We start from the raw sequence: 25,215 nt of genomic DNA, 5'->3' as shown, positions 1-25,215 counted from the left end.
TTGATTTTGTTATCTGTGCATTTATTGAGTGAAAGGGTGGGGGTTACTGAACTTGTGCCTTCTCTCTGGCTGGCACATACACACTCCTTCTCTCTCTAACAAGGCATTTCTGTCCCAAACAAAGCGTGTCCTTTATACTGACTGACCAGGGTACAGCCTTGAGACGCAGGCAGGCTGCCATTAACCCCTCAAACTCCAGCAGTACAAAGTCAATATCACACATGACATGCTGCTTTTTAGTTGCTCAATTGTTACATCACCAACTCCAATCCAAGTCTGGGTGGGGAATTACTGGGTCTGAGAAGTTAGATAAGTTACTACTTGAATGTAAAGGCCTCGGCTGAGCACATCACGAGGGCAGATATTTCACAATTATGTGAGGGACAAGTTTGCTGTATACTTCAGAGTAATTAATAGCTTTTAAGAGGCTGAGGCATCTTACAAAACACAGCATATAATTTTTCAATAATAATGTGTTTTTTTAAAATATATAAATAGATTTAACATTTACAAAAATGTTATAATAATATGAGATAACACATATCACTAGCAGCTACACGAATTCCCTCAGTGCAAACATCTTCGATATACAGTCAGTGCTAGACCTGGGTTCAAATGTGATTTAAATACTTATTTTCTGTGTATTTCAGTATTTTCAAATAACGTGGCCGGAATCAACTACTTCTATTGGAATTATTTTTCAAATTATTCCATATAAATAGCCTTCTGCTTGAAAGTATTTTCAAATACCTCTGTTAAATGAATGGGAGTGTATTTGAGTATTTTCAAATACTTTCCAAGTGAATTTCCAAATAAACTCCAATATTCAACTACTTGTCTTAATTTTTTTGTTTTACAAAAAATGAAATAGTTACTTCCACATGTCTTTACAAGTAATTTAAATACCCTAAATAGTATTAGAACCCAGGTCTGGAAGTGCAAATACACTTAACAATATTCCAGCCATTTGATTCACAGTAAATCTTACTCCATAAAGGAGTACATCCTCATTCATACCAATACATATACAGTACTGAATATATATAAATTACTATGCAGTTTTGATTTTGCATACATAAATGCATGACAGACAGAGCCCTTTGCATGGAGTAACAGAGCTCCATCTATGTATTTCCTCATTTTGGTGTTCATTTATAGAAACACGTACTTACACAGTAATTTAAACAGAAAGGTATATGTGTGCATTTGGGTGAAAGGAAGAGTTTGCTCCAACGTTTTAAAAATAAAAACAGGGTATAAAACTACAGGCACTGAGTAACAAAACCTAACCTAACCTAACCTATGACCCTCAAACCCAGCTCTGCTGCATCTCCCAGGCTCTCTCACTGACCCAGTCCTTGGTGTGGCTCAGCGCAGTGCGCTCCTGCCCCAGCACCTTACACAGCCTGGCCATCTTGGGCTTGTTCCTGTCCAGGTAGAGCTGGGTGTCAGCCTGCAGCTGCTCCATGGCCCTGATGCTACTCTCATCTAGGGATACCTCGGCACTCAGCATGGGGTTGAACCTGAAGTATACATCTGGGGCCAGCAAGTCGTCCAGGAGGGTGTGGACCCCCTCTGTGTCGGTGGCGCTGCAGATCAAGTGGTTGATCTTGGCACGCAGGCTGGTGGAGGTGCCCGGGCTCCGCTTAGCATTGTCATAGCGACCGGTGCCAAGCGACAGGACACACTGGTAAGGCTGGTTGGGCCACAGGAGACGGCTCTCGTGGACGGCGAGGGCACAAGGGTTGTTTAGAATGAGGCCACCGTCCTACAAAGGGACATGCATTAATAGTCAGGAATTGTTGGTACGCAATGAATTTCATTGTACATGGGGCATCTCACTCTGAATTAAAAACACATTACAGTTTTGCACATATCTTTCCTATCAAGGGTCGTGAATTCCACACCCCTCTCAAACAACAGAAAGTGTAAGGGCATTAGCTTGATCTATGCAGTGCTTTTATAGCTCTATTAAACCACAGTCTCAGTCAGCATAGGCTATCAGAAACAGAGAGAAGAAGCCAATAAAGTCTTACCTGATGGATGTCACTGTGCAAGGGGAATTCCTGGAAGTATCCCGGGGCGGCGGACGACGCTCTCACCGCCTGCCACATCTGGTACCCAGACCCCCCTGCGTAGCGGCTGAGACGGCCTGGGCTGTGGTTATAGTTCCTGAAGATAAAGGCCTTGGGACTGGTCCCCCAGTTCACCACGGCGCTCACCGCTGACACCTGAACAACCATTTAGAAAAACACCATGGTCAATTTTCACCATATAAATGTACGAATGGGTAACACATTCACATAATATTAACAATTGCTTAAGAGGGCAGAGTGAATAGTGACATTACCTTGGGGCTCAACTCATCTCTGGCTGTTTTAATCAGAACTCGGTCGCCCATCTTCTCTCTGTAGAAGGTCCAATGAAATACAAACAGTACACAGATGTGAGCAGAACCATGGTTTGACATTTTAAGAATTCAGGAATTCTTCATTATGATTCAAGCATGGTTGACTGTACAGTAAAAACTGGCATACCTCAGTATCATCTCCCAGGTCTCGGTGCTGTAGTAGGAGTGACTCCAGCCCATCTTCATTGTGCCCACCAAGGGGTTCTGACGGAACACATCCGAACCAAAACGACGGTACATATCTGCACACTCCTCTAGAGAGAAACGGGCCAGGCCAAGCATGAAGGCCAACACTGCCCCTGCCACACAAAAGACGGACAAACAGACAGGAAAAGACAAATCAGTTGCATGACAATGGTTAAATGATTCAAGCTCAGGTGTTGTTTGGGAGTCCTAGATGTGTAGGTGAGTCAGGGTTTTTCTTACCTGTGCTCACTCCACAGATGTAGTCAAACAGCTGGTGAACCTGTTTGCCTGTTTCCGCTTCCAGCTGCTTGAGGACCTGCAGTGGCACCACCCCTCTGAAAAGAGACAGGAGAGAAAACAGAAAAGTGATTCAAGAGAAAAATGTTTTAACTACCATTTAATAAAAAGTGCTTGTATGCCTTTATAACAGTTACAGTTCATTGTAATACTTCAGTAGGTTACCCATGGGGAGAAGGATCAGTACCTTGTGCCACCACCATCGATTGAGAGCACTCGGATTCCACGACCTTTGACTGGATCCACATAGCCAATCAGAGCCAAGGTTTCCCTAATGACACACTGAAGTTCCTGGTCTTCTCTATGGCTGCGCCGTTGTCTTAAGAGCTGAACAGCAGCTTTCTCCTGGAATGAAGGACATATTATTTAATTGGAGATGATTGAAGTAGTACATGACTGATGAAAAAAATCACAACATAGGCATCATCATCTATAATCTTCTTGGATTATGGTTCTCTTGGTTGTGAGGGGGGGACACTTGACTTGTCTCTGCAACCTCACTATTACCATTACACTATGTTATTATCAGTAGCATTTCATTATTAGTATTCAAGTTATTATTAGGTCTAAATATTAGTCTAGTATACAATGTCAGATTGGAGAGGAATTCTGAAGAAAAAAAATCCAGATTCCGTTTTTGACGCACGTCTTGACACACCAAGTCTGATGCGTGTTTCCATCCACTTTTCCGAACAATTTGTATGACGTCACCAATGCTGCTGTGGTCATTCTCTGTGGCAAAATGTTGTTCAAAGTGGCTAGAGAGGGCGCAGTAATGAGCAAAAAGTCATATACTACTGGAAAAATAATATGCTATTGACAATATTAAGATGTAGGCTATGCATCCTATACAGTTTGATGAATCATGAAAGGAGCTTGGCACCACATTTAATAAGAAAGGAAACGCAAAACTGGCACCTTGTCACAGTATCTAACGAAGGTGGCGCCCCTCCTCGGTCGGGCGGCGCTCGGCGGTCGTCGTCGCCGGCCTATTAGCTGCCACCGATCGTTGTTTCTGTGTCTTTTGGTTTTGTCTGTCTGTCTGTCTATCTCGCACCTGTTTTGTGTTTGTCATTAGTGGGGGGTTATTTAGTGTGTATTTTCAGTTGGGGTTCTCGTGCGGGATTGTTTATTGTCCACTCAGGACAGTTGTGATTGTAAATTGTTATTGTCGATTATTATTGCCGGGCTGCGCCCCGTGCGCTTTTTGTTTCCAGTGCGCTTATTTTGGGAAGGTGTTTTTCCCCTGGCAGACTTCGCCACGCGCCTGGTGCCCTACGGCTATTGCGTGTTACTAATATTATTAAAACACCGTTGCTCCGGCCCTCTGTCTCCTGCTCCTGATTCCACATCTCCACTGGTCCTAGACAGCCGTGACAGAATCCCGCACCCAATATGGAGTCAGCAGGAGCAGAAGCACCGTCCATGGCTGAGCAGGTCTCTCAACACGCCAGCCTCCTCCACCGCCTAGGCTCAGCCATGGACCAGGTGTTGGCCCGGTTGGAGAACTGGGAGAGAGGTGCTTCCCCAGCTGGACCAGCTCCGGTCCCTCACCCTGCGCCCCTACACACACCCCCTGAAGCGGTCGCCGGTGGTATCCGGATTACTCCTCCCCGGGAGTTCGATGGGACGGCCGCTGGGTGCAAGGGGTTCTTGCTCCAATTGGAACTATACCTGGCGACCGTCCGCCCCCCCCCCCTTCCGACGAAGAGAGGGTGAGCGTCCTCGTCTCCTGTCTCACGGGTCGAGCCCTGGAATGGGCCAATGCGGTCTGGGATGGCCCAGACTCGGCTCGGGGCGACTACCCTGAGTTCACCCGCCGCTTCCGGGCGGTTTTCGATCATCCCCCGGAGGGCAAGGCGGCAGGTGAGCGGCTATTCCACTTGAGACAGGAGACGAGGAGCGCTCAGGATTTCGCACTAGAATTCCGGACTCTCGCCGCTGGATCGGGGTGGAACGAGCGGGCCTTGATAGACCACTATAGGTGTAGCCTTCGCGAGGACGTCCGCCGGGAGCTGGCCTGTAGGGACAACGCCTCCACCCTAGACCAACTGGTGGATTTGTCCATTAGACTGGACAACCTGCTGGCTTCCTGGGGACGTTCCAGTCGGGGCCTGTTCGTTCCGCCTCCCAGTCACCCCGCTCCACAGCCCATGGAGATAGGGGGGACTGCGTCGAGGAGGACCGGAGGGGGGGGTCTCTCCTGCACCCGATGTGGACGCAGAGGACACACTGTGGACCGGTGCTGGAGTGGTCCCCCCGGGAGTTCGGAGGGCAGGCAGAGCACTACTTCGAACCCCCAGGTGAGTCCGCACCAGCCACACCCAGAGCCCCCTGTCGACCACATGTACACCTCTGTTTGTTTTCCTGATTTTTCCCCTCACTTCCAGTATAAGGCACTAGTCGATTCAGGTGCAGCTGGGAGTTTTATGGACCGTGGGTTAGCGAAGAGGTTAGGGATTCCCCTGGTTCAGCTGGACCACCCCTTCCCTGTGTACGCCCTAGATAGTCGACCGCTAGGGTCAGGCCAAGTAGGGGAGGTCACAGTGCCACTGGTTATGCAGACGTGGGGGGGTCATGAGGAGCATATCAGCCTGTTCCTCATTGACTCCCCAGCGTTTCCGGTGGTACTGGGAATCCCCTGGCTAGCCACGCACAACCCGCAGATTTCGTGGAGACAGAGGGCTCTTACGGGGTGGTCGAGGGAGTGCTCAGGTAGGTGCATAGGAGTTTCCATCGATGCGACTACGGTGGAGAGTCCAGACCAAGTCTCCACCGTGCACATTCCCTCAGAGTATGCCGATTTGGCTATCGCCTTCAGTAAGACGAAGGCGACTCTATTACCCCCCCATCGACGAGGGGATTGTGCGATAAACCTCCAGGCCGACGCGGTTCTTCCTAGGAGTCACGTGTATCCTCTGTCTCAGGAGGAGACAGTGGCTATGGATACATACGTCACTGAGTCCTTGAGACAGGGATACATTCGGCCATCTAAGTCCCCCGTCTCCTCGAGCTTTTTTTTTGTGAAGAAGGAGGGAGGTCTGCGCCCGTGCATTGACTATAGAGGTCTAAATGCTATCACAGTGGGTTTCAGTTACCCGCTACCTCTCATTGCTACGGCAGTGGAGTCATTTCACGGGGCGCGCTTCTTCACGAAATTATATCTCAGGAGCGCATATAACCTGGTGCGTATCCGAGATGGAGACGAGTGGAAAACCGCATTTAGTACCACATCGGGCCATTATGAGTACCTCGTCATGCCGTATGGGTTAAAGAACGCTCCCGCTGTCTTCCAATCCTTTGTGGACGAGGTCCTTCGGGACATGCTCGGGCAGGGTGTGGTGGTGTACATCGATGACATCCTGATTTGCTCCGCCACACGCGCCGAGCATGTGTCCCTCGTGCGTAAAGTGCTTGGGCGGCTGCTGGAGCATAACCTATACGTCAAGGCTGAGAAATGTGAGTTCTTCAAACGAGCCGTCTCATTTCTAGGATATCGCATTTCCACCTCGGGGTAGAGGTGGAGTGTGACCACGTGACGGCTGTGCGTATTGGCCAACCCCAACCACTGTGAAGGAGGTGCAGCGGTTCTTGGGGTTCGCTAATTATTATCGGAGGTTTATCCGGGGTTTTGGCCAGGTGGCGGCTCCCATTACCTCACTGATGAAGGGGGGGCCGGTGCGGCTACGATGGTCAGCAGAGGCGGACAGAGCCTTCCATCGTCTGAAGGTTCTGTTTACCAATGCACCTGTCCTGGCGCATCCGGACCCCTCCTTGCCATTCATAGTGGAGGTGGACGCGTCCGAGGCTGGGGTAGGAGCTGTGCTATCGCAGCGCTCGGGCGTTCCTCCGAAGCTCCGCCCATGTGCCTTCTTTTCTAAGAAGCTGAGCCCGGCGGAGCGCAACTATGATGTGGGGGACCGGGAGCTGTTAGCCGTGGTCAGGGCTTTGACGGTGTGGAGACATTGGCTTGAGGGGGCACGTCACCCTTTTCTCATCTGGACCGACCACCGTAACCTGGAGTATATTCGGGCAGCGAGGAGGCTTAATCCCGTCAGGCAAGGTGGGCCATGTTTTTTTACGAGGTTTCACTTTACCCTCTCGTACATTCCAGGTTCCCGGAACCGGAAGGCTGACGCACTGTCGCATCTCTACGACACCGAGGAGCGGACCATCGATCCCACTCCCATACTCCCCGCCTCCTGTCTGGTGGCACCGGTGGTATGGGAGGTGGATGCGGACATCGAGCGGGCGGGTCGGTCAGAACCCACTCCTCCTCAATGTCCCGTGGGCCTGAAATACGTTCCGCTTGGTGTTCGCGATCGCCTGATCTGATGGTCCCACGCTCTACCCTCCTCGGGTCATCCTGGGGTGGAACGGACAGTGCGGGGCCTGAAGGGAAGGTACTGGTGGCCCACCTTGGCTGAGGATGTTCGGCGTTATGTCTCTTCCTGTTCGGTATGCGCTCAGTGCAAGGCTCCTAGGCACCTGCCTCGAGGGAAATTACAGCCCCTCCCCGTTCCACAGCGGCCTTGGTCTCACCTCTCGGTGGATTTCCTCACGGATCTCCCGCCGTCCCAGGGGAATACGGCGATCCTGGTCGTTGTGGACAGGTTCTCTAAGTCCTGCCGTCTGCTCCCTTTGCCCGGTCTTCCTACGGCCCTGCAAACCGCGGAGGCCCTGTTCACCCATGTCTTCCGGCACTATGGGGTGCCCGAGGACATCGTATCTGATCGGGGTCCCCAGTTCACGTCCAGGGTGTGGAGATCGTTTATGGAGAGGCTGGGGGTCTTGGTCAGCTTGACCTCGGGGTTCCACCCCGAGAGTAATGGGCAGGTGGAGCGCATTAACCAGGATGTGGGCAGGTTCCTGCGGTCGTATTGCCGGGACCGGCCAGGGGAGTGGGCGCAGTTCGTGCCATGGGCCGAGATGGCCCAGAACTCTCAGCGCCACTCCTCTACCAACCTATCACCCTTCCAGGTGGTATTGGGGTATCAGCCGGTCCTGGTGCCATGGCAACAGAGCCAGACGGAGGCTCCTGCAGTGGAGGCATGGGTGAACCGCTCTCAGGAGACCTGGAATGGTGTCCAGGAGTGCCTAAGGAGGGCTGGTGAACATCACAAGGAGAGCGCTGACCGCCACCGCAGTGACGCCCCCGTGTATAATCCGGGGGACAGGAGTCTGGCTCTCGACCCGGAACCTGCCTCTCCGCCTGCCCTGCCGGAAGCTGGGTCCGCGGTTTGTGGGGCCGTTCAAAGTCCTGAGGAGGATAAACGAGGTGTGTTACAGGTTACAACTCCCTTCATATTACCGTATTAACCCCTCGTTTCATGTGTCTCTCCTCAGGCCGGTGGTAGCTGGTCCACTGCAGGACGATGAGGTGCTGGAGGTCCCCCCGCCCCCCCTGGACATCGGGGGGCCCCGGCGTACACAGTCCGAGCCATCCTGGACTCCCGACGTCGGGTCGGGGGCCTGCAGTACCTCGTGGACTGGGAGGGGTACGGTCCGGAGGAGAGGTGCTGGGTTCCGGCGGCGGACATTCTAGATCCACCTATGCTACAAGAATTCCACCGTCGCCGTCCGGATCGGCCGGCGCCTCGCCCTCCGGGCCGTCCCCGAGGCAGGGGAGGGGTACTGTCACAGTATCTAACGAAGGTGGCGCCCCTCCTCGGTCGGGCGGCGCTCGGCGGTCGTCGTCGCCGGCCTATTAGCTGCCACCGATCGTTGTTTCTGTGTCTTTTGGTTTTGTCTGTCTGTCTGTCTATCTCGCACCTGTTTTGTGTTTGTCATTAGTGGGGGGTTATTTAGTGTGTATTTTCAGTTGGGGTTCTCGTGCGGGATTGTTTATTGTCCACTCAGGACAGTTGTGATTGTAAATTGTTATTGTCGATTATTATTGCTTTTTGTTTCCAGTGCGCTTATTTTGGGAAGGTGTTTTTCCCCTGGCAGACTTCGCCACGCGCCTGGTGCCCTACGGCTATTGCGTGTTACTAATATTATTAAAACACAGTTGCTCCGGCCCTCTGTCTCCTGCTCCTGATTCCACATCTCCACCGGTCCTAGACAGCCGTGACACACCTGTTGTTTTTCTCCGCCCCTGCAACAAGACAGTTTTCTTTCTGATTAAAGAGATGAAGGCCTATTTTAGGAAAATTTCTGAATGGACATAAAGAATTTGTGAACTCATACACGCACACCAACCCACTGACCTAAAAGAATCCATAAATCAACGAACAGCATCTCATTCAGACACATAAGTAAATAACAATTGTCCTTTCCCAAAAACATATGAAAAAAAGTCGGAAAAATCCGTTCTGTAGGATTTCAAATAAATTGTCTACATTATAGGATGACGCTTAATCAATGTAGTCTATAATATAAATTGACGAGAAAAGTTTTAAGGGGGAGATAGAGGCAGCTGTGATATAGGATATGAAGATGAAATTGACAACCATTCGAAAATAGAAGAACATGCAGGAAACCTCTCCATAGCTGGCCCTAATGCCTAATGATCAGTCTCTCCACAGCCTAATGATCAGTCTCTCCGTAGCCTAATGATCAGCCTCTCCACAGCCTATTGATCAGTCTCTCCACAGCCTAATGATCAGTCTCTCCGTAGCCTAATGATCAGCCTCTCCGCAGCCTAATGATCAGTCTCTCCACAGCCTAATGATCAGTCTCTCCGTAGCCTAATGATCAGTCTCTCCGTAGCCTAATGATCAGTCTCTCCGTAGCCTAATGATCAGCCTCTCCGCAGCGTAATGATCAGCCTGTCCACAGCCTAATGATCAGCCTGTCCACAGCCTAATGATCAGCCTGTCCACAGCGTAATGATCAGCCTGTCCACAGCCTAATGATCAGCCTGTCCACAGCCTAATGATCAGCCTGTCCACAGCCTAATGATCAGCCTGTCCACAGCCTAATGATCAGCCTGTCCACAGCCTAATGATCAGCCTGTCCACAGCCTAATGATCAGCCTGTCCACAGCCTAATGATCAGCCTGTCCACAGCCTAATGATCAGCCTCTCCACAGCCTAATGATCAGCCTCTCCACAGCGTAATGATCAGCCTGTCCACAGCCTAATGATCAGCCTCTCCACAGCGTAATGATCAGCCTGTCCACAGCCTAATGATCAGCATGTCCACAGCCTAATGATCAGCCTGTCCACAGCCTAATGATCAGCCTCTCCACAGCGTAATGATCAGCCTCTCCACAGTGTAATGATCAGCCTGTCCACAGCCTAATGATCAGCCTCTCCATCAGTGGCAGTTCTAGACCATTTCAACTGGGGGGGGGGCAAGCTGGGGCCAGTTGTACTGTTAGAGGGGCCAGTTACATTAGACGTTATTGTTGTCATATCGTTTTCTTCACATTAGCAGGCAAAAGACCATGTTCATAATCATTCGTGTTGCGTGTTGCCACTGTCTAATAATGGATGTAAAAAAAGAACGATAGCAAAAATGTGTTATGTAAAAATTATTTCATACTCCACATTTAAGGGGGCCACAAGGGGGTCCAAAATTGTTGTCACAGGGGCACTGGCCCCCCACAGAACCGCCCCTGCTCTCCATAGCCTAATGATCAGCCTGTCCACAGCCTAATGATCAGCCTGTCCACAGCCTAATGATGAATAGTCAGACACAGCCAACCTGTTTTAAAAGAAGACCGATTTATTTATTTACTAGCAAGCGATGACAAAGTGAATTGTATAAAAGAGCATCAAACGACAGTTGGAAAGAGGAGGAGATGTAGACAAAGTTAGCAAAACTATTACTTATAATCATTACTAAACACTCCTGCTATTAGATAACTTTATTTTCATATAAACTTTAATAAAAATAAATCAAAAATGAATGTAGACTTATTTAAATGGTTTTACTGGTTATTTTATTTTCATGGCCTTCTTCATCCATAACTGTAAGTTACATGGTTATTCAATTACCGTCACAACCCTATGCAAACTCTTAAAGTACCTGGTCTTGTAAAGACATTCACTGAGGTACAAACCTGCCACACCACTGCTTTGCATCCTGGGTGTCGGATGAGGTGTGTGTTGAGCTCATCGACAACTTCGGTGATGGCCTCAGGAGAGAAGGCCTGTTGTAGACTGAACACCAAAGCACGGGTCAGCTCCTCTGCCTGTCTCCTGCCCATCACCTGAGGAAGGAATGATCACATTGAGAGCTAAAGGAGGATATGCTCTCTGTTTGTTTTAAATTCAATCAGGTAACATTTGGTAAGATCAATATTTCAGTATCTGGTTCTACAATAGCAAAAAACATGTTCATGTTAATCTGGTTGATGTAAATTAATCTAAAAGCAGAAGCAAGCACACAGATACTTTGCATTTCCTGGTTGTGTTGAAGGTGACTCACCATTCTTCTAAGTGTGGCCTCACTAAGCATAGAGGCAGGCTGGGCCTGGTTGCTCTGAGCCCAGGAGCCCCCCAGATACCCTCCCAGGAGGTTGGGGATGGCACTACTGGGATTGAGAAGGCACTCCATGAAGGATACAGCAGGCTTTGGTTTCGGGACCCTAACGGATCCATACTCCATCTCCCATTCTCCCCTGCGTTCCTCGATGGGACCTCTTTCTAACTCCTCCCCCTCCACGGCATCATAGCTGCCTTTGAAATAGCTGTTGACGTAATTAGCCATGTATGCATAGTTCTCACCGAAACTGGTTGTGATGTTACTGATGTGGAAAAGGGATTTGGGACGGATGGGTGGATCTTCCTGCTTTAGCCCTGTGGGTGATTGTTCATGTCTGGAGGTAGAAGATTTAGAACACTGCTGTTGATACGTCCTGCTGTTTGGCATGTGGTCCGCAACCAGATGTTCTGTTTGAGGTGGTGGTAGTTCAGTTTCGTCTGTAACTGTTTTGGCTCCAAAGTATCTGTTGACGTGCTGGGCAAAGTGAAGGTAGCCCTCTGCCTCTCCCTCCCAGTTGTTGGAGATATTAGCACTTTCAATGGCTGGTTTCTGAATGGCTGTAGTCTGAGCTACAGCTGCACTAGTCTTTAAATGAGCCACTTCAGTTTCCTTTACACTTTCAATGTAACTTATTTTTATTGTTTTCCTCCTCCTCATCGACACTCTGCTTGAAGACAGATCCTCCAGAGTTGAACCTAGGACGTCCTGTGCCAAACCTTTGGTGAACACTGACTTTAGGTGTTCATGTGATGAGTTTATGTGATGAGCAACATAACTGTAACTTTCCCCAAACCTGGTGGCAATGGAACTGATGTGAAATAACTGGAGTCCACCATATCGCTGGGGGGCGGAGCTTGTCTCTGTCTGGCTGTCTGACGTCTCAAGATCGTTTTCATTTTCCAAAGGCTGCTGTGTTGTTGTCTCACTGTCCTCCGATGCTCTTCTCTCCCTGGCTGCCCTGTTACTTTGATTACGCCTCTGTGGCCTGCTGCCCAGACTCTCCTGAGTTGTGACGACAAACCCCACATTCCCAGCAACAGAGGACAGCTGGGTCACATCCTTTCTCCTGAAGTAAATATTGATGTGTCTGGAGAGGCGATTAAAAGAATCACCCAGACAAAGCATGCTCAGCTGAAAGGGTGTCTGGCTGTCCTCCTGAAGGCTGTCCTCGTGAAGGACCCCGATGGGGGCCTCAGCCTTCAACACATCCCTACTAGAGGTTGAATAGACACGGGCCGCCTGGGAGTATCTCACCCCTCTAGTACCACCCCCAAGGAGGTACTCAGCGGTCAAGCTCCTGTGTTTGAACCTCAAGCTCTTGGGGGCTCCTTTCCTTGCAAAGCTGGGAGGCAGGGGAGAGGAATGCAAGGAGCAGCTACGGAAGTCCAAGGCTAAGGGTGTCTTGGACAGGTGAGGGAATGTTCTAAGGATGGTTATGAGGTACCTGAGCTTGCAGAACAGTCTTAACGTCTTCCCTCCCAGGTGACTCACACACAGGTTTATGTTGAGGAACCGACCCATCTTTAGCTTGGATGTAGCCGGCTGGGGACAAAGACAACCAACAGTGGGCTAGGAGGTGGGCCTGTATTGGCTTAGGCCTAGATATCAGAATCATTTGGTCCCTGTAAAATACAAGAGGCAGAGGTAAGTAGGTGCGCCCACCAAAACTGGGATAACTCTAGTTTTAACTATGCTTTCTGGAAAGAAACTATTGGCCCAGGGGAACAAATACTTACTTTTGAGGTGACTACAACTATTTGAATAACAGATCCCCAAAAAGTACAACTTTTTTTAAACTATTTGAATACAGATCTCTGAGAGAAACTACTTCTGTAAACTATCCGAGTACAGATCTCAGAGAGTAACTACTTCTGTAAACTATCTGAATACAGATCTCAGAGAGTAACTACTTTTTAAAATTATTTGAATACAGATCTCAGGAAGTGATTGCTTTTCTGAAACTATTGGATTGTCTGCCTTCAACTAACGGCAGGGCAGCATGTGGAACTGCATGTTGAAGATAGAAATAGAATGAATAGAGGACACAATATCCTATACTATTCCAATCTGACAGATATATTTGAAGAGTTTCGTTACACAAAGTTATACTTCAGTATTTTTTTGTGTGTGTAAAATATTACTGTTCTCAGATTCTTAAAGATTCTTAATTTATAGATTTTAGATGTATTACAATGAGTTTTGTTGCAAAATGTTATATATCCACAGTTTGGCTGAAATGGAATGTTCGTATCATGTACATTTGACTTTGATATGTGATTGTCTCACCTTACTATTTTAAGATGAATGCACTAACTGTAACTTGCTCTTGATAAGAGCATCTGCTAAATGACTAAAATGTCAATGTAAATATTTTACATACAGATCTCAGATCTCTGCATTGATTCATTTTTGTATTCCAAAAATATTGATGTCACAAATGTATAATTTGTACAGTTCTTTATTTAAAAATATTGTTATTTGTCACATTTGACTGTGTAAAAGCTCCTAGCAGTACTACTTATTTCTCTGAGAATGAGGCAGATGGCGTTTTGAAACCATCAAGTGATAGATTTCAAACAAATTCATGTCTGTCATTGAACAAATCCATTCCATCTTTTTCAAAGTTCTTTAAACAATAAAAGCAATAAAAGCTAATTCACCAACATTTCTTTTTTTTTTTTTTTGATCTACACAATACATTTCTATCTGAACATTTTGTACATGTCCATTCTCCCGAATATATTTTGTACAGATAACTGTTTTCGTTTCAAACACCATATTTAAAGGGATAGTTTACTCAGCATACAAACTAACATGATTTTCAACCTACCTTATATTTGATTCAAGAAAGCAGTTTTGTGATATTGAGTTTCCTTTCGACATAGCCATATTGTTACAGTTAGCATTCTCAGCAAGACATAACATTCAAAAGTTATTGTGCCTGTAATAAAACTGTAATTACTTTTGGAGCAACAGTTTATTAGTATGTTGTTACATAATATTTTGGTAATAGCATTTGAATTGCCTACCAATGAGCTGAGAGTTCGACTGTTCCTTATTCCATGTATGTAATAACCCAATTATTATGCAATTATAAAGACATTTCCAAAGTCCTATGAAACAGGAACGTTTCAAAGTTACTTTTTTTTACATGGTCAACATCACTTGAATGATCTACCTTTAATAAAAGGGATGTCTGTCTTTCTTTATCTGATACAGTATAGTAGTAGTAGTAGTAGTAGTAGTACATAGATTAAAACAATTCCTTGAGAAAAAATATTTTGGAACATCACTTGAATGCTATTACACCAAGTATAGCTGGTGTCAAGTGTCACTGTATTATCTTATGTCTCACTCATTATGAAAATATATGTACCTCATGTATTTAATTCTAGACTATAGGCTATATTAACATTAATATCTAAGAGCCCTCCAAACCATGTTCTTATGATCATATTTTTACACTAATTCAACTGTTGTAGTTTTTGGTTCTTCATGAAATATTTGTTGTTTTTAAATAACTTCCATATATTCAAATACCTTCAAATATTATTTGGTTTTCTGCAACCTGTATTTGAATATCAAAAGAAAATAATTGCATTTTAGTTGAAACTATATAAATTATATTTGACTACCTAAACTACAAAATATAACTATTTTCTGCCCAGCAGGTCTGTTTCCCACCAACAATCAAGAGTGGCTGGCTGACTATTCTTAACAGATCAAAATCCATCTCAATCTGAGCTGGAAACAATGTCAAATGTCTGTGTTGAGGTGGAGCCTTTATTTGTAAACAAGCTACAGAACACAACATTTGGAAGACAACTATCTGCCATTCAAATAATTAGGTCAACATAGTCTTCTCTTAAATGACAACAGAGGCATGAGGTCAAAAAACATCCTGTCCTGCAACCATGTGCCCTCATCAGTATGGCATATCAATGTCCCTACAATACGGTAGCTGGCAAGGAGAGGTATATCTTAACGTGCCACAATAACAACTCGTGGGGAGGGGGGTTTGTTTTGATACATTGTGTGTGTGGTCCTGGTTACATTTTAAAAACACCTCTGACAAAATAGACATGCTGTCCCACTCTTCCCTCGGAACTGAAACATGACACCAATGTCAATCTAAAAAGAGAGGGAATACTGGGACATGTATTAATAAAACACTTTCTACTAAGTCAACTATTAGGACCCAGGAAAGAACTTAGCGGAGGTATCCCTTTAATGTGACAGAAATGTAAGAAGCAGAGAGGATAGTTTTTACCTCATTGCGCCCTCATTTCTATGGTAAAACAAAAAACAAGCTATGGCTGTGCTTCTATATGTAGCCGTGTCCCTCCTAAATGCAACGTGGCTGCGGTGCATAAAAAAGGAGCACAATTTCATTGAAAATAGCAACTTGTACATTGAACATCAAGAAATATTGTCAACTTGCACCAAGGAAGGTCAAATGCACAGATCTGTCCAGTCAGGTACTGGATGGTTAGACAATGTTCACTATAACCTTGAGACAACATACAGTAGATTCTGATAAATATGAGGCAGGTATAGATTAAACATTTACCTGGGGCAACTCTTCTCCTGTTATCCTCCGTTTTCTTCCTTTAATGTTTTGCTCTCTATCCTGAAACAGTTTCTTATTAGATGCCCTGCAGGGCAACCCTTCAAAAGAACCGACACTGTTTCTGTTTTGATACTTAATCTCATCCTACCTTCCTGTAGGGTCTGGTTACTATTGGCTGGTTTGAGCGGAAAGGGTTGGGCATAGCAGCCCTCTGACTGACCAATCCTCTTTAAGACCGTAGATCCCTCTGCTTAAGGTCATCTGCTGTTACCACTGACTGACTACAGGCTGTGAAGTACATGTCTAAATAAAGAGAAGGGGCGATAGGGATTTCAGAGTGACTTGAGAAAGTCACAACTTCCATTCTAGCCAGTACATCTTTTAGACAGATGTGGGTGTCAAGTGATGTTTTGTTATGCTTCTCAGAACTAACATAATATTGACAGTATGCAGAGCTTCTCAGAACTGAAAAATGTACAGTGTATAGTTCCTATTTCACTAGCATTGTTAAAATTTACATTCCAAATATTTGCTATGTACAGTGCATTCAAAAAGTATTCAGACCCCTTCACTTTTTCCACTTTTTGTTATGTTACAGCCTTACTCCAAATTAGATTTTCTTTCTCAATCTACACACAATACTCCATAATGACAAAGTGAAGAAAAAAGTGTTTTTGCGAATTTATGAAAAATAAATAAACAGAAATACCTTATTTACATAAGTATTCAGACCCTTTGCTATGAGACTCAAAACTGAGCTCAGGTGCATCTTGTATCCATTGATCATCCTTGAGATGTTTCTACAACTTGATTGGAATCCACCTGTGGCAAATTTAATTGATTGGAAATGATTAGGAAAGGCACACACACACACACACACACACCTGGCTATATGATGTTCCAAAGTTGACAGTGTATGACAGAGCAAAAACAAAGCCATGAGGTCGAAGGAATTGTCCGTAGAGCTCCGAGGCAGGATAGTGTGGAGGCACACATCTGGGGAATAGTATCAAAACATTTCTGCAGCATTGAGGGTCCCCAAGAACACAGTAGCCTCCATCATTCTTAAATGGAAGAAGTTTGGAACCACCAGGACTCTTCCTAGACCTGGCCGCCCGGCCAAACTGAGCAATCGGTGGAGAAGGGCCTTTGTCAGGGAGGTGATCAAGAACCCGATGGTCACTCTGACAGAGCTCCAGAGTTCCTCTGTGGAAATGGGAGAACCTTCTAGAAGGACAACCATCTCTGCAGCACTCCACCAATCAGGCCTTTATGGTAGAGCGGCCAGACAAAAGCCACTCCTCAGTAAAAGGCACACGACAGCCCGATAGGAGTTTGCCAAAAGGCACCTAAAGGACTATCAGGCCATGATAAACAAGATTATCTGGTCTGATGAAACCAAGATTGAACTCTTTGGCCTGAATGTCAAGCGTCACATCTGGCAGAAAACCAGGCACCGCTCATCACCTGGCCAATACAATCCCTACAGTGAAGCATGGTGGTGGCAGCATCATCATGCTGTGAGGATGTTTTTCTGCGGCAGGGACCGTGAGACCAGGAGTGGCTTTGGGACAAGTCTCTGAATGTCCTTGAGTGGCCCAGCCAGAGCCCGGACTTGAACCCGATCGAACATCTCTGGAGACACCTGAAAATAGCTGTGCAGCGACGCTCCCCATCCAACCTGACAGAGCTTGAGAGGATCTGCAGAGAGGAATGGGAGACACTCCCCAAATACAGGTGTGCCAACCTTGTAGCGTTACGCCCAATAAGACTTGAGGCTGTAATCGCAGCCAAAGGTGCTTCAACAAAGTACTGAGTAAAGGGTCTGAATACTCGTGTAAATGAGATATCTTTTTTTTTTTTTACTTCTATAAACCTGTTTTTGCTTTGTCATTTGGGGATATTGTGTGTAGATTGATGAGGGAAAAAACTATTTAATCAATTTTAGAATGAGGCTATAACGTAACAAAATGTGGAAAAAGTCAAGGGGTCTGAATACTTTCTGAATGCACTGTAAATTTGCATTAGCCTGATCTGTAAAGCAATATAGGTCAACAGGTGCATAGGCAAGAGCCCAACTCAAATATATCACAATGTACCCTACAACCAACCTAAAATAACCCTGTCACATACTGGGTCCATGTTTAGTAAATAACAGATCATCACTAAGTATCTTAACCTTTGTCAGGCACATGATGTACAGAGACTCCTTGAGCACTCTGAAAATCAGAAAGATATAGTTGAGGCATCAAAGTTAACTTTATCTTGAGTTATTTTCTCAGGACGATCCTCAACATCATTTTGGGAGGATTTTCAACAATATTTACTTTTGAATGACCATTAGGCAGTGAATGACAGTGAATAGTGAATGACTAAGAAATATACAAACTACTAACATACAATATTATACCATCTCTGTAACTGTATTATTCATCTTTGTGTCAAACAACCTAATGAAAAAACATTGAAAATGGTTGATGATCATTGCAAATTATTTATTCATGGGTGACTTGCAAACAATACATTTAAATGTACTGGGACCTATTCAATAGCCTTGTCTCAGATAAGGATGCCATCTAGTGGTAGCTTTACGTAGTTACGCCTTAAGATTTCAGATGGCAAAAATAAATGAGGCTAGAAGGGAATTTATATAGTGTACATTTCCTGCTTGTGTTCCAGCGAAAGGAGTGCAAGCAAGCTCTATTACTAAGTTTCAGTCAGTGGTGGAACTCAGTGCCCAAGTACATCTGATATAAAGAGGAAATAGAGTTTATATTGACTGTAAAGAGGTGCCACACCTGTAATGAGGTGCTGTCTCCTCTGTTCACGGGTTCGTTTTTAATTTTTTTGTTTTTAACCTCCCTGGTCAAGGTTCTTTCTTCACACAGCGTCCTGTAGTACAGTCTTCTCGTCCGGTCCATTTCAGGCGGTTTTTAGCAAAGATTGCATAGGCTTTGTCCATGACTGGTCTAACGAGAGGCCATGACATGAAGCAGCCCAGCCAGCCTAGACCAACTGCACTGTACATGACTGTAAAGGCTGGAACTCCACGGTGAACCTGGAGGGAGGTGAGAGGAAGTGGCAGAGTTAGTGAAAGAAGAGATACATACTGTGGGTGTTACTAACTAAACAAAAATATGAACGCAACATATAAAGTGTTGGTCCCATGTTTCATGAGCAGAAAAAGCTTGTTGCTCTCAAATTTTGTGCACTCATTTGTTTACATCCCTGTTAGTGAACATTTCTCCTTTGCCAAGATAATCCATCCACCTAACAGGTGTGGCATATCAACAAGATGATTAAACAGCATGATCATTACACATGTGCTCCTTGTGCTGGGGACAATAAAAGGCCACTAATGTGCAGTTTTGTCACACAACACAATGTCGCAGATGTCTCAAGTTGAGGGAGCGTGCAAGGGGCATGCTGACTGCAGGATTGTCCACCAGAGCTGTTGCCACAGAATGTAATGTTAATTTCTCTACCACAGGTATTCCCAAACCGTCGGGGGTACGCCAAATTAAAATGTGATTCACATTTAAAAATATATGTTTTTTTACATTTTCAAAACAGTCCATTTATATTTTCCAATGGAGGACGTTATCTATGCATTTAAATAGCACAGAGGACGCTTTTCTCATTTTCATGCCAGCCAGGTAGGCTATACTCCTGTTGTAAAGAGAAGCAATGTGCTTCATATTAGGAAAGTTGAGAAATAAATACAGTAGGCCTAGCCTACAGAAAGCTGATGGGATCATCCCATTTTAATAGAGACCATCAAAACTCTGTTTTCTCACGCAATTGCATATGCTATAGAAATGTTGCGCAACAAGAGCTCATGGGCTCTCATGAGGTGTATGATTAGATTTTCCATTACATTTGCATTGATGTCAGAGTGATTAGAGGGACAATAGAGTGCTGAGTACCAGGCAGTTAGCAAGTTTGGTAGGCTACCCATGACCATCAGCAGCATCAGAACTTGGAGAAGCCTAATAACCGTGACTAAACAGTCACGTGGAATTTGACTGCGCTCATGACCGCCGGTGTGGCGGTAATACAGTCACTGTAACACGGTCACTGTAACAGCCCTATGCTCAACCAAAGAATTTCTGAACAAACTGTCAGAAACCGTCTCAGGGAAGCTCATCTCCGCACTCGTCGTCCTGACCAGGATCTTGACCTGACTGCATTTTGGCGTCGTAACCGACTTCAGTGGACAAATGCTCCCCTTCGATGGCCACTGGCACGCTGGAGAAGAGTGCTCTTCATGGATGAATCCCAGTTTCAACTGTACCCGGCAGATGGCACACAGTGTGTATGGCTTCGTGTGGTCGAGCGGTTTGTTGATGTCAGCGTTGTGAACAGAGTGCCCCATGGTGGTGGTGGGGTTCTGATATGGACAGGCATAAGCTAAATACAACGAGCACAATTGCATTTTATCGATGGCAATTTGAATGCAGTGAGCTTGAGATCCTGAGGCCCATTGTCGTGCCATTCATCCACTGCCATCACCTCATGTTCCAGCATGATAATGCACGACCCCGTGTCACAAGGATCTGTACACAACTCCTGGGAGCTGAAAATGTCCCAGTTCTTCCATGGCCTGCATACTCACCAGACATGTCACCCATTGAGCATGTTTGAGATGCTCTGGATCGACGTATTTGACAGTGTGTTCCAGTTCCCGCCAATATCCAGAAACTTTGCACAGCTATTGAAGAGGAGTGGAACAACATTTCACAGGCTATGCGAAAGAGATGTGTTGCGCTGCATGAGTCAAATGGTGGTCACACTAGATACTGCCTGGTTTTCTGATCCACGCCCCTACCTTTTTGTTGTTGTTGAGGTATCTTTCATTTATATTTTTGTTCAGCAAACAAAAGACAAACAACATAGCCATTCTTGCCATGCTAAATGCTGACTATGCATATTTGCAGTGTGGTTCCAACTCAAGCTGTTTACCTTGTTATTCTCATCAATCACATGCATCTCGTCCATGGCCATCTCATAGCTGATTCCCCCATACTTCTCCTCATCGAAGCATTGCAGGGAGATGTCCACAAAGTCTACTTTCCCTGGTCGATTTCTCTGCAGATACTGCAGGAATTGGATCTCTTTAACACATATGGGGCATTCTCCATCATATAGCACCTGTGATTGAGTGGAACGGAGGAAAAACAGTTTCTGTATTTCATAGACTGTTGATCTCCAGCTACCTATTTGCTCAAAATGTTCCTGTGCAGTTCACAGTCTTGTTAACTGTCTTATTGTAGCATTTGCATTTAATATAATTGTCGACATTAATCTTGTTTTGGAGCCCAGGATATGCAACATGAGTTATCTTACCCTGACAGCAGCAGGGTCCGTTGAATAGGTCCGATGGCTGCAGAGAGGTCGTGTCAAACCAATCACTGACCTTGAACTCACACCACTGGCTATTCTAGCCAACAATGTCCTCACAGTAGACAGCATTCTGTGGCAGCCACCGCACTAACTGAAGCAACAGTCTGGAGCCCTGAATATAAAATCAGGAAATATAAAGTATTAATGATAGCTGTGATTATTGCTTGTGCTTAATTCAATTAAACCCATACTTTTCAACTTCTGTTTCCATACATAGTGAGTTTGTAGAACAAATACATTGACCAAAACCTACCCCTAAATGTACAAAAATAAATATTTAGAATTACTGGATTACTGGCTAGGTGAAAAAATAATGTATGAGTGGTTTACCTAGCTAACGTTATTTGCTTTAGCTAGATACTGTCACATAACAACATACTGTAGAGAATTAATTAGACTGGCTACCAGGTTAGCTAGTCATTCTAGCAAAGTCAATAGACAATAAACCTTAACTATACAAAGTATGCGATCGGGTCTTACCTAACAGCAGAGGATGGTCCAATTCAGGCAAGCTGTGATTCTCAATAACACTGGCAGACACTAAAATCCAAACGTTACACAACTGCATTGTAGCTAGTACAAAATGCTAGCATTGTTGATAGTTTAGCTAATGGTACTTAGTTTCAGCATTGCTGTAGGGAAGCTAACGTTTTTCATGGCAGGTAAGAGTAAGCTCATGGAATTGTTTCCTAGCTAACTAAGCTAAAATAACAACGAAGGAAATATATTTGGACAGCTGCTGGCTAACAACTAGCTAACAACAACATTTTAGCATGTTTGATAACAAACGTGGTCGCAGGTCATTCTGGGATTTGAAGTTCGTTTTGGGACCTGTAGTCCCGATGTTGAGTGAACTTGAGTGAACGCCAATTGTCTACTATAGTCATTGGCCTCACCTCAGCTAACGGAATGTCTCATATCCGAGCAATGTACACAGAAGAAGGCAGGGGCGGTTCTGTGGGGGGAGGGGGGGCCAGTGCCCCTGTGACAACAATTTTGGACCCCCTTGTGGCCCCCCTAAATGTGGAGTATGAAATAATTTTTACATAACTAATTTTTGCTATCATTCTTTTTTTTACATCGGTTATTAGACAGTGGCAACACGCAACACGAATTATTATGAACATGGTCTTTTGCCTGCTAATGCCTGCGATGCAGTGAAGATAACGATATGACAACAATAACATCTAATGTAACTGGCCCCTCTAACAGTACAACATTTTGGGATAGGTGCAACATAACAAAAACGATAACAAGGGTTTTAGTGAGAGTTCTGTTGTAGTGGCCACACACATCTCAACACTGTGCACAGTTCCTAAGCCATTTCCATGCACTTTTCTGAAGGAAAAAGCCTTCAACAATCAGGTGTTTTTTTTTTATAGCTCACCTAGCTTTGCGGTTGAGGAACTGAAGCAAGCACACTTGTAGTTTTTTGTTTGGAACACAGCCCTTCATCCCCACTATCACACAATAAGCACTGTTGTTGTTTATACAACGGGTGGGTCTAATCCTGAATGCTGACTGGTTAAAACCGCATTCAAGTCGGTGTCTATTCCACAAGTACCATTGGCTAAATCTATGACATTAAAATGCCTATTTACACTGTTCCATCTGACTTCTCAATCCACTGTCTCATTAGCCCAGCCAGGCAATTTATAAACTTGATCTCCACTATAAAAAGCATCTAGACATTATCTCACATTTCTTTCAGAGTAACATTTAGTTTTCAACAGCGGAGATTTATATAAATCTTGATGTCTGTCTCGCCGACATTTGTAACATTGCTTCAATATTCAAATTCTATCTCTAGCTGTCCCATGGTAATGAACGTGTCAGGAGTCAGGACGAGACAGACAGGCAGGCAGCGTTGCTCAGCCAGTCGAAATGGATAGATACTTAGAAATAACGAAACGAAGTGCAGCTAGTTTGTGGTCTTTCCAGCTTCAGTTTGAAGTGATTGTGTTAGCTGTGTTGTTGGCTAGCTCCTCTGAACAACAGTGTCCTGACAAGTAAGCACATTTTCTATGCCAGGCAAAATCGCGCATCATTAGCTCATTGTTATGGATGTCTCTAAATAAATGTCACTAGAAAACAGCTTAAACAAATGCAAATGCAGCTACTTTGCTGTTATTCTGGCGTGGTTATTCTAGCAAGCAAGGGATAAGAACATTGCCAGCCAGTATGGCAATGGAACATTTAGAACGAAGGACTGGGTCACGTCCATAGATACAGAACAAAAAGACTTAGCGACTGGGTCGCGTCTCTGGCAACCAAACTGATAGAACGAACAACCAGACGGCTTGGGTAGCAACCCTAGACTTGTGGAAGGATGAAATAGTGTGAATAAATTCATTAACATAACGTTAATGAAAATATTTCAATCATTATTTGAATATGTTGGTAACTTGTTGTATAAAAGTGATAATGCCCTCGAAGCCGGTATTTGCAGGATATATTGGCATGGTTTGCAACACCCATTCCAATATATCCTCGAAACACTGGCTTCTCTGGCATTATCATTAATTCAGTAATCCAAAAACGTTCCATTATAAATCACAATCAGGTGGGTATCATTTGAAAGCTTATACTATTGCCAACATGGCTATCTAAATGATAAAATATGATCTTACACTTCAGAAAAACAGATTGTAATTTTGTTGTCCATATAATGGAATCATGAGTGCATTCGATTGCGTGTTCGTCAGCTAATGTTCTTCACTATAGGACAAACAGGCTCATTCGGTTCAGGACAACCCAGGGTATAACGCATGTCATCCTTGTAACTGTGGATCAAACATAGTGATCATGAACGTTGATACTGTAAATTACCTGAGTTTTCAAATATGGAAATGTGAAGTTGATAAGGAAATGATATATGCTTAAAGGTAATGACTAAACAAATTCCACCCTGAAACGTAATTATGACATGATGTAACAGATATAATGAATAATTAGAAAAAGGTAACTATTAGTAATCATTCGATTATGTAGCATGTATAATAATTTTTTGAAGCACTAAACGTAAGTCCAATAAGGTTCAGTAAAGACATGTGAGGGAGAGAAATGTGTGTGTGTGTGTGTGTGTGTCTAAGAAAATACGGAGAACAATTCAACTGTGTGTGACCCGACCTGGCTAGAACTCTGAGAAACTTATGATAGGACAGGGAGTATTTTCAAGGTTCCTCTAATCTCGGGGGAATGGAACTGCCGGCTTGGTGGTAATAAACAGTGGATACAACTCACCTACTGTTCGTGTGTATGTATGTGCGTAGGATACCTACTGTTCGTGTGTATGTATGTGCGTAAGTAGGGAGTGAATTATAAAATGGATGACTTTGTATTATGGACTTCAGAACATTCTCTGAATAAACTGTACAGACCTTTTGCAGAAGCTGAGTCTTTGACTAATTATTATTAAACCAGTGTCTTACCACCCTTGGGGATTAGTCAAAGCTTATTGATTGTTAGTTATTATCATTGGGATTGAAAATTCTTGTGACAGAAGTGAACATTTGGACTCAGGTGTGTGATTTGCTTGTATGACATCACAGCGGTATTTATTATAATCCTCTACGTCTCATTAACGTCTCATCAGAACAATGTTTAGACTCCTCTCGATTTACAGCATTCCCTCATTCAGACAACAACAAACGCTCAAAAGTAGGGTCATTACTAGTTACCACAGCCAGAATAAATGTTCTTAACATGTGATTTTAAACCTAACCTTAAGCCTAACCACACTGCTAACCTTAAATATGAATTTTTACCATATAGCAAATTTTGACGTTGTGGCTGTGGTAACTAGTGACTATGGAGGATCAAACCTGCCATAATTAGAAATAAATGAATAAATAAATGCACACATAAATATACATACAGTACATGAATAAATAAATTCACATGTAATTAGATAAAT

At 44.7% G+C, this 25,215-nt stretch overlaps 2 protein-coding genes across 3 annotated transcripts; both read right to left on the bottom strand.

Moving 5' to 3' along the window:
• Nucleotides 1–16,507, bottom strand: LOC106567269 (calcium-independent phospholipase A2-gamma). Of its 2 annotated transcripts, none has more exons than XM_014136374.2 (9): nt 15,897–16,507; nt 11,270–12,948; nt 10,902–11,051; nt 3,081–3,238; nt 2,837–2,931; nt 2,538–2,709; nt 2,351–2,408; nt 2,037–2,231; nt 1–1,768 (listed from the first exon to the last, which is right to left on the bottom strand). In XM_014136374.2, exons 2-9 carry the CDS (start codon nt 12,845–12,847, stop codon nt 1,310–1,312), a joined length of 2,865 nt encoding a protein of 954 aa, XP_013991849.1. In that variant the 5' UTR covers nt 12,848–12,948; nt 15,897–16,507; the 3' UTR covers nt 1–1,309. The 2 variants fall into 2 exon arrangements, with proteins under 2 accessions (XP_013991849.1, XP_013991850.1); XM_014136375.2 differs by having other exon boundaries at nt 12,771–12,948; nt 15,897–16,504.
• A 1,863-nt stretch (nt 16,508–18,370) lies between these two features.
• LOC106567270 (uncharacterized protein At5g50100, chloroplastic) lies at nt 18,371–22,231 on the bottom strand. Its single transcript, XM_014136376.1, has 4 exons — nt 21,780–22,231; nt 21,243–21,411; nt 20,859–21,047; nt 18,371–18,954 (listed from the first exon to the last, which is right to left on the bottom strand). The coding sequence occupies exons 2-4, from the start codon at nt 21,366–21,368 to the stop codon at nt 18,763–18,765; spliced, it is 507 nt and encodes a 168-aa protein (XP_013991851.1). The 5' UTR covers nt 21,369–21,411; nt 21,780–22,231; the 3' UTR covers nt 18,371–18,762.
• Nucleotides 22,232–25,215: the final 2,984 nt, after the last annotated feature.

Source organism: Salmo salar, chromosome ssa13 (assembly GCF_905237065.1).
Source record: "Salmo salar chromosome ssa13, Ssal_v3.1, whole genome shotgun sequence".
Classification (NCBI taxonomy): Eukaryota; Metazoa; Chordata; class Actinopteri; order Salmoniformes; family Salmonidae; genus Salmo; species Salmo salar.
Note: the sequence above shows the minus strand (reverse complement) of the source record. Positions and strands in the feature narration are given on the sequence as shown.

What these genes read in the sequence shown, in the direction of transcription:
- LOC106567269 (XM_014136374.2), bottom strand. Translation starts at nt 12,847, where the DNA reads ATGGGTCGGTTCCTCAACATAAACCTGTGTGTGAGTCACCTGGGAGGG. An exon ending in CATCTGTGGAGTGAGCACAG is followed by an intron (nt 2,710 to 2,836) that starts GTAAGAAAAACC and finishes TTTGTGTGGCAG; the next exon opens with GGGCAGTGTTGGCCTTCATG. An exon ending in TGCACAGTGACATCCATCAG is followed by an intron (nt 1,769 to 2,036) that starts GTAAGACTTTAT and finishes GTCCCTTTGTAG; the next exon opens with GACGGTGGCCTCATTCTAAA.
- LOC106567270 (XM_014136376.1), bottom strand. Translation starts at nt 21,368, where the DNA reads ATGCTGTCTACTGTGAGGACATTGTTGGCTAGAATAGCCAGTGGTGTG. An exon ending in CGGACCCTGCTGCTGTCAGG is followed by an intron (nt 21,048 to 21,242) that starts GTAAGATAACTC and finishes ACTCAATCACAG; the next exon opens with GTGCTATATGATGGAGAATG. An exon ending in TGATTGATGAGAATAACAAG is followed by an intron (nt 18,955 to 20,858) that starts GTAAACAGCTTG and finishes ACCTCCCTCCAG; the next exon opens with GTTCACCGTGGAGTTCCAGC.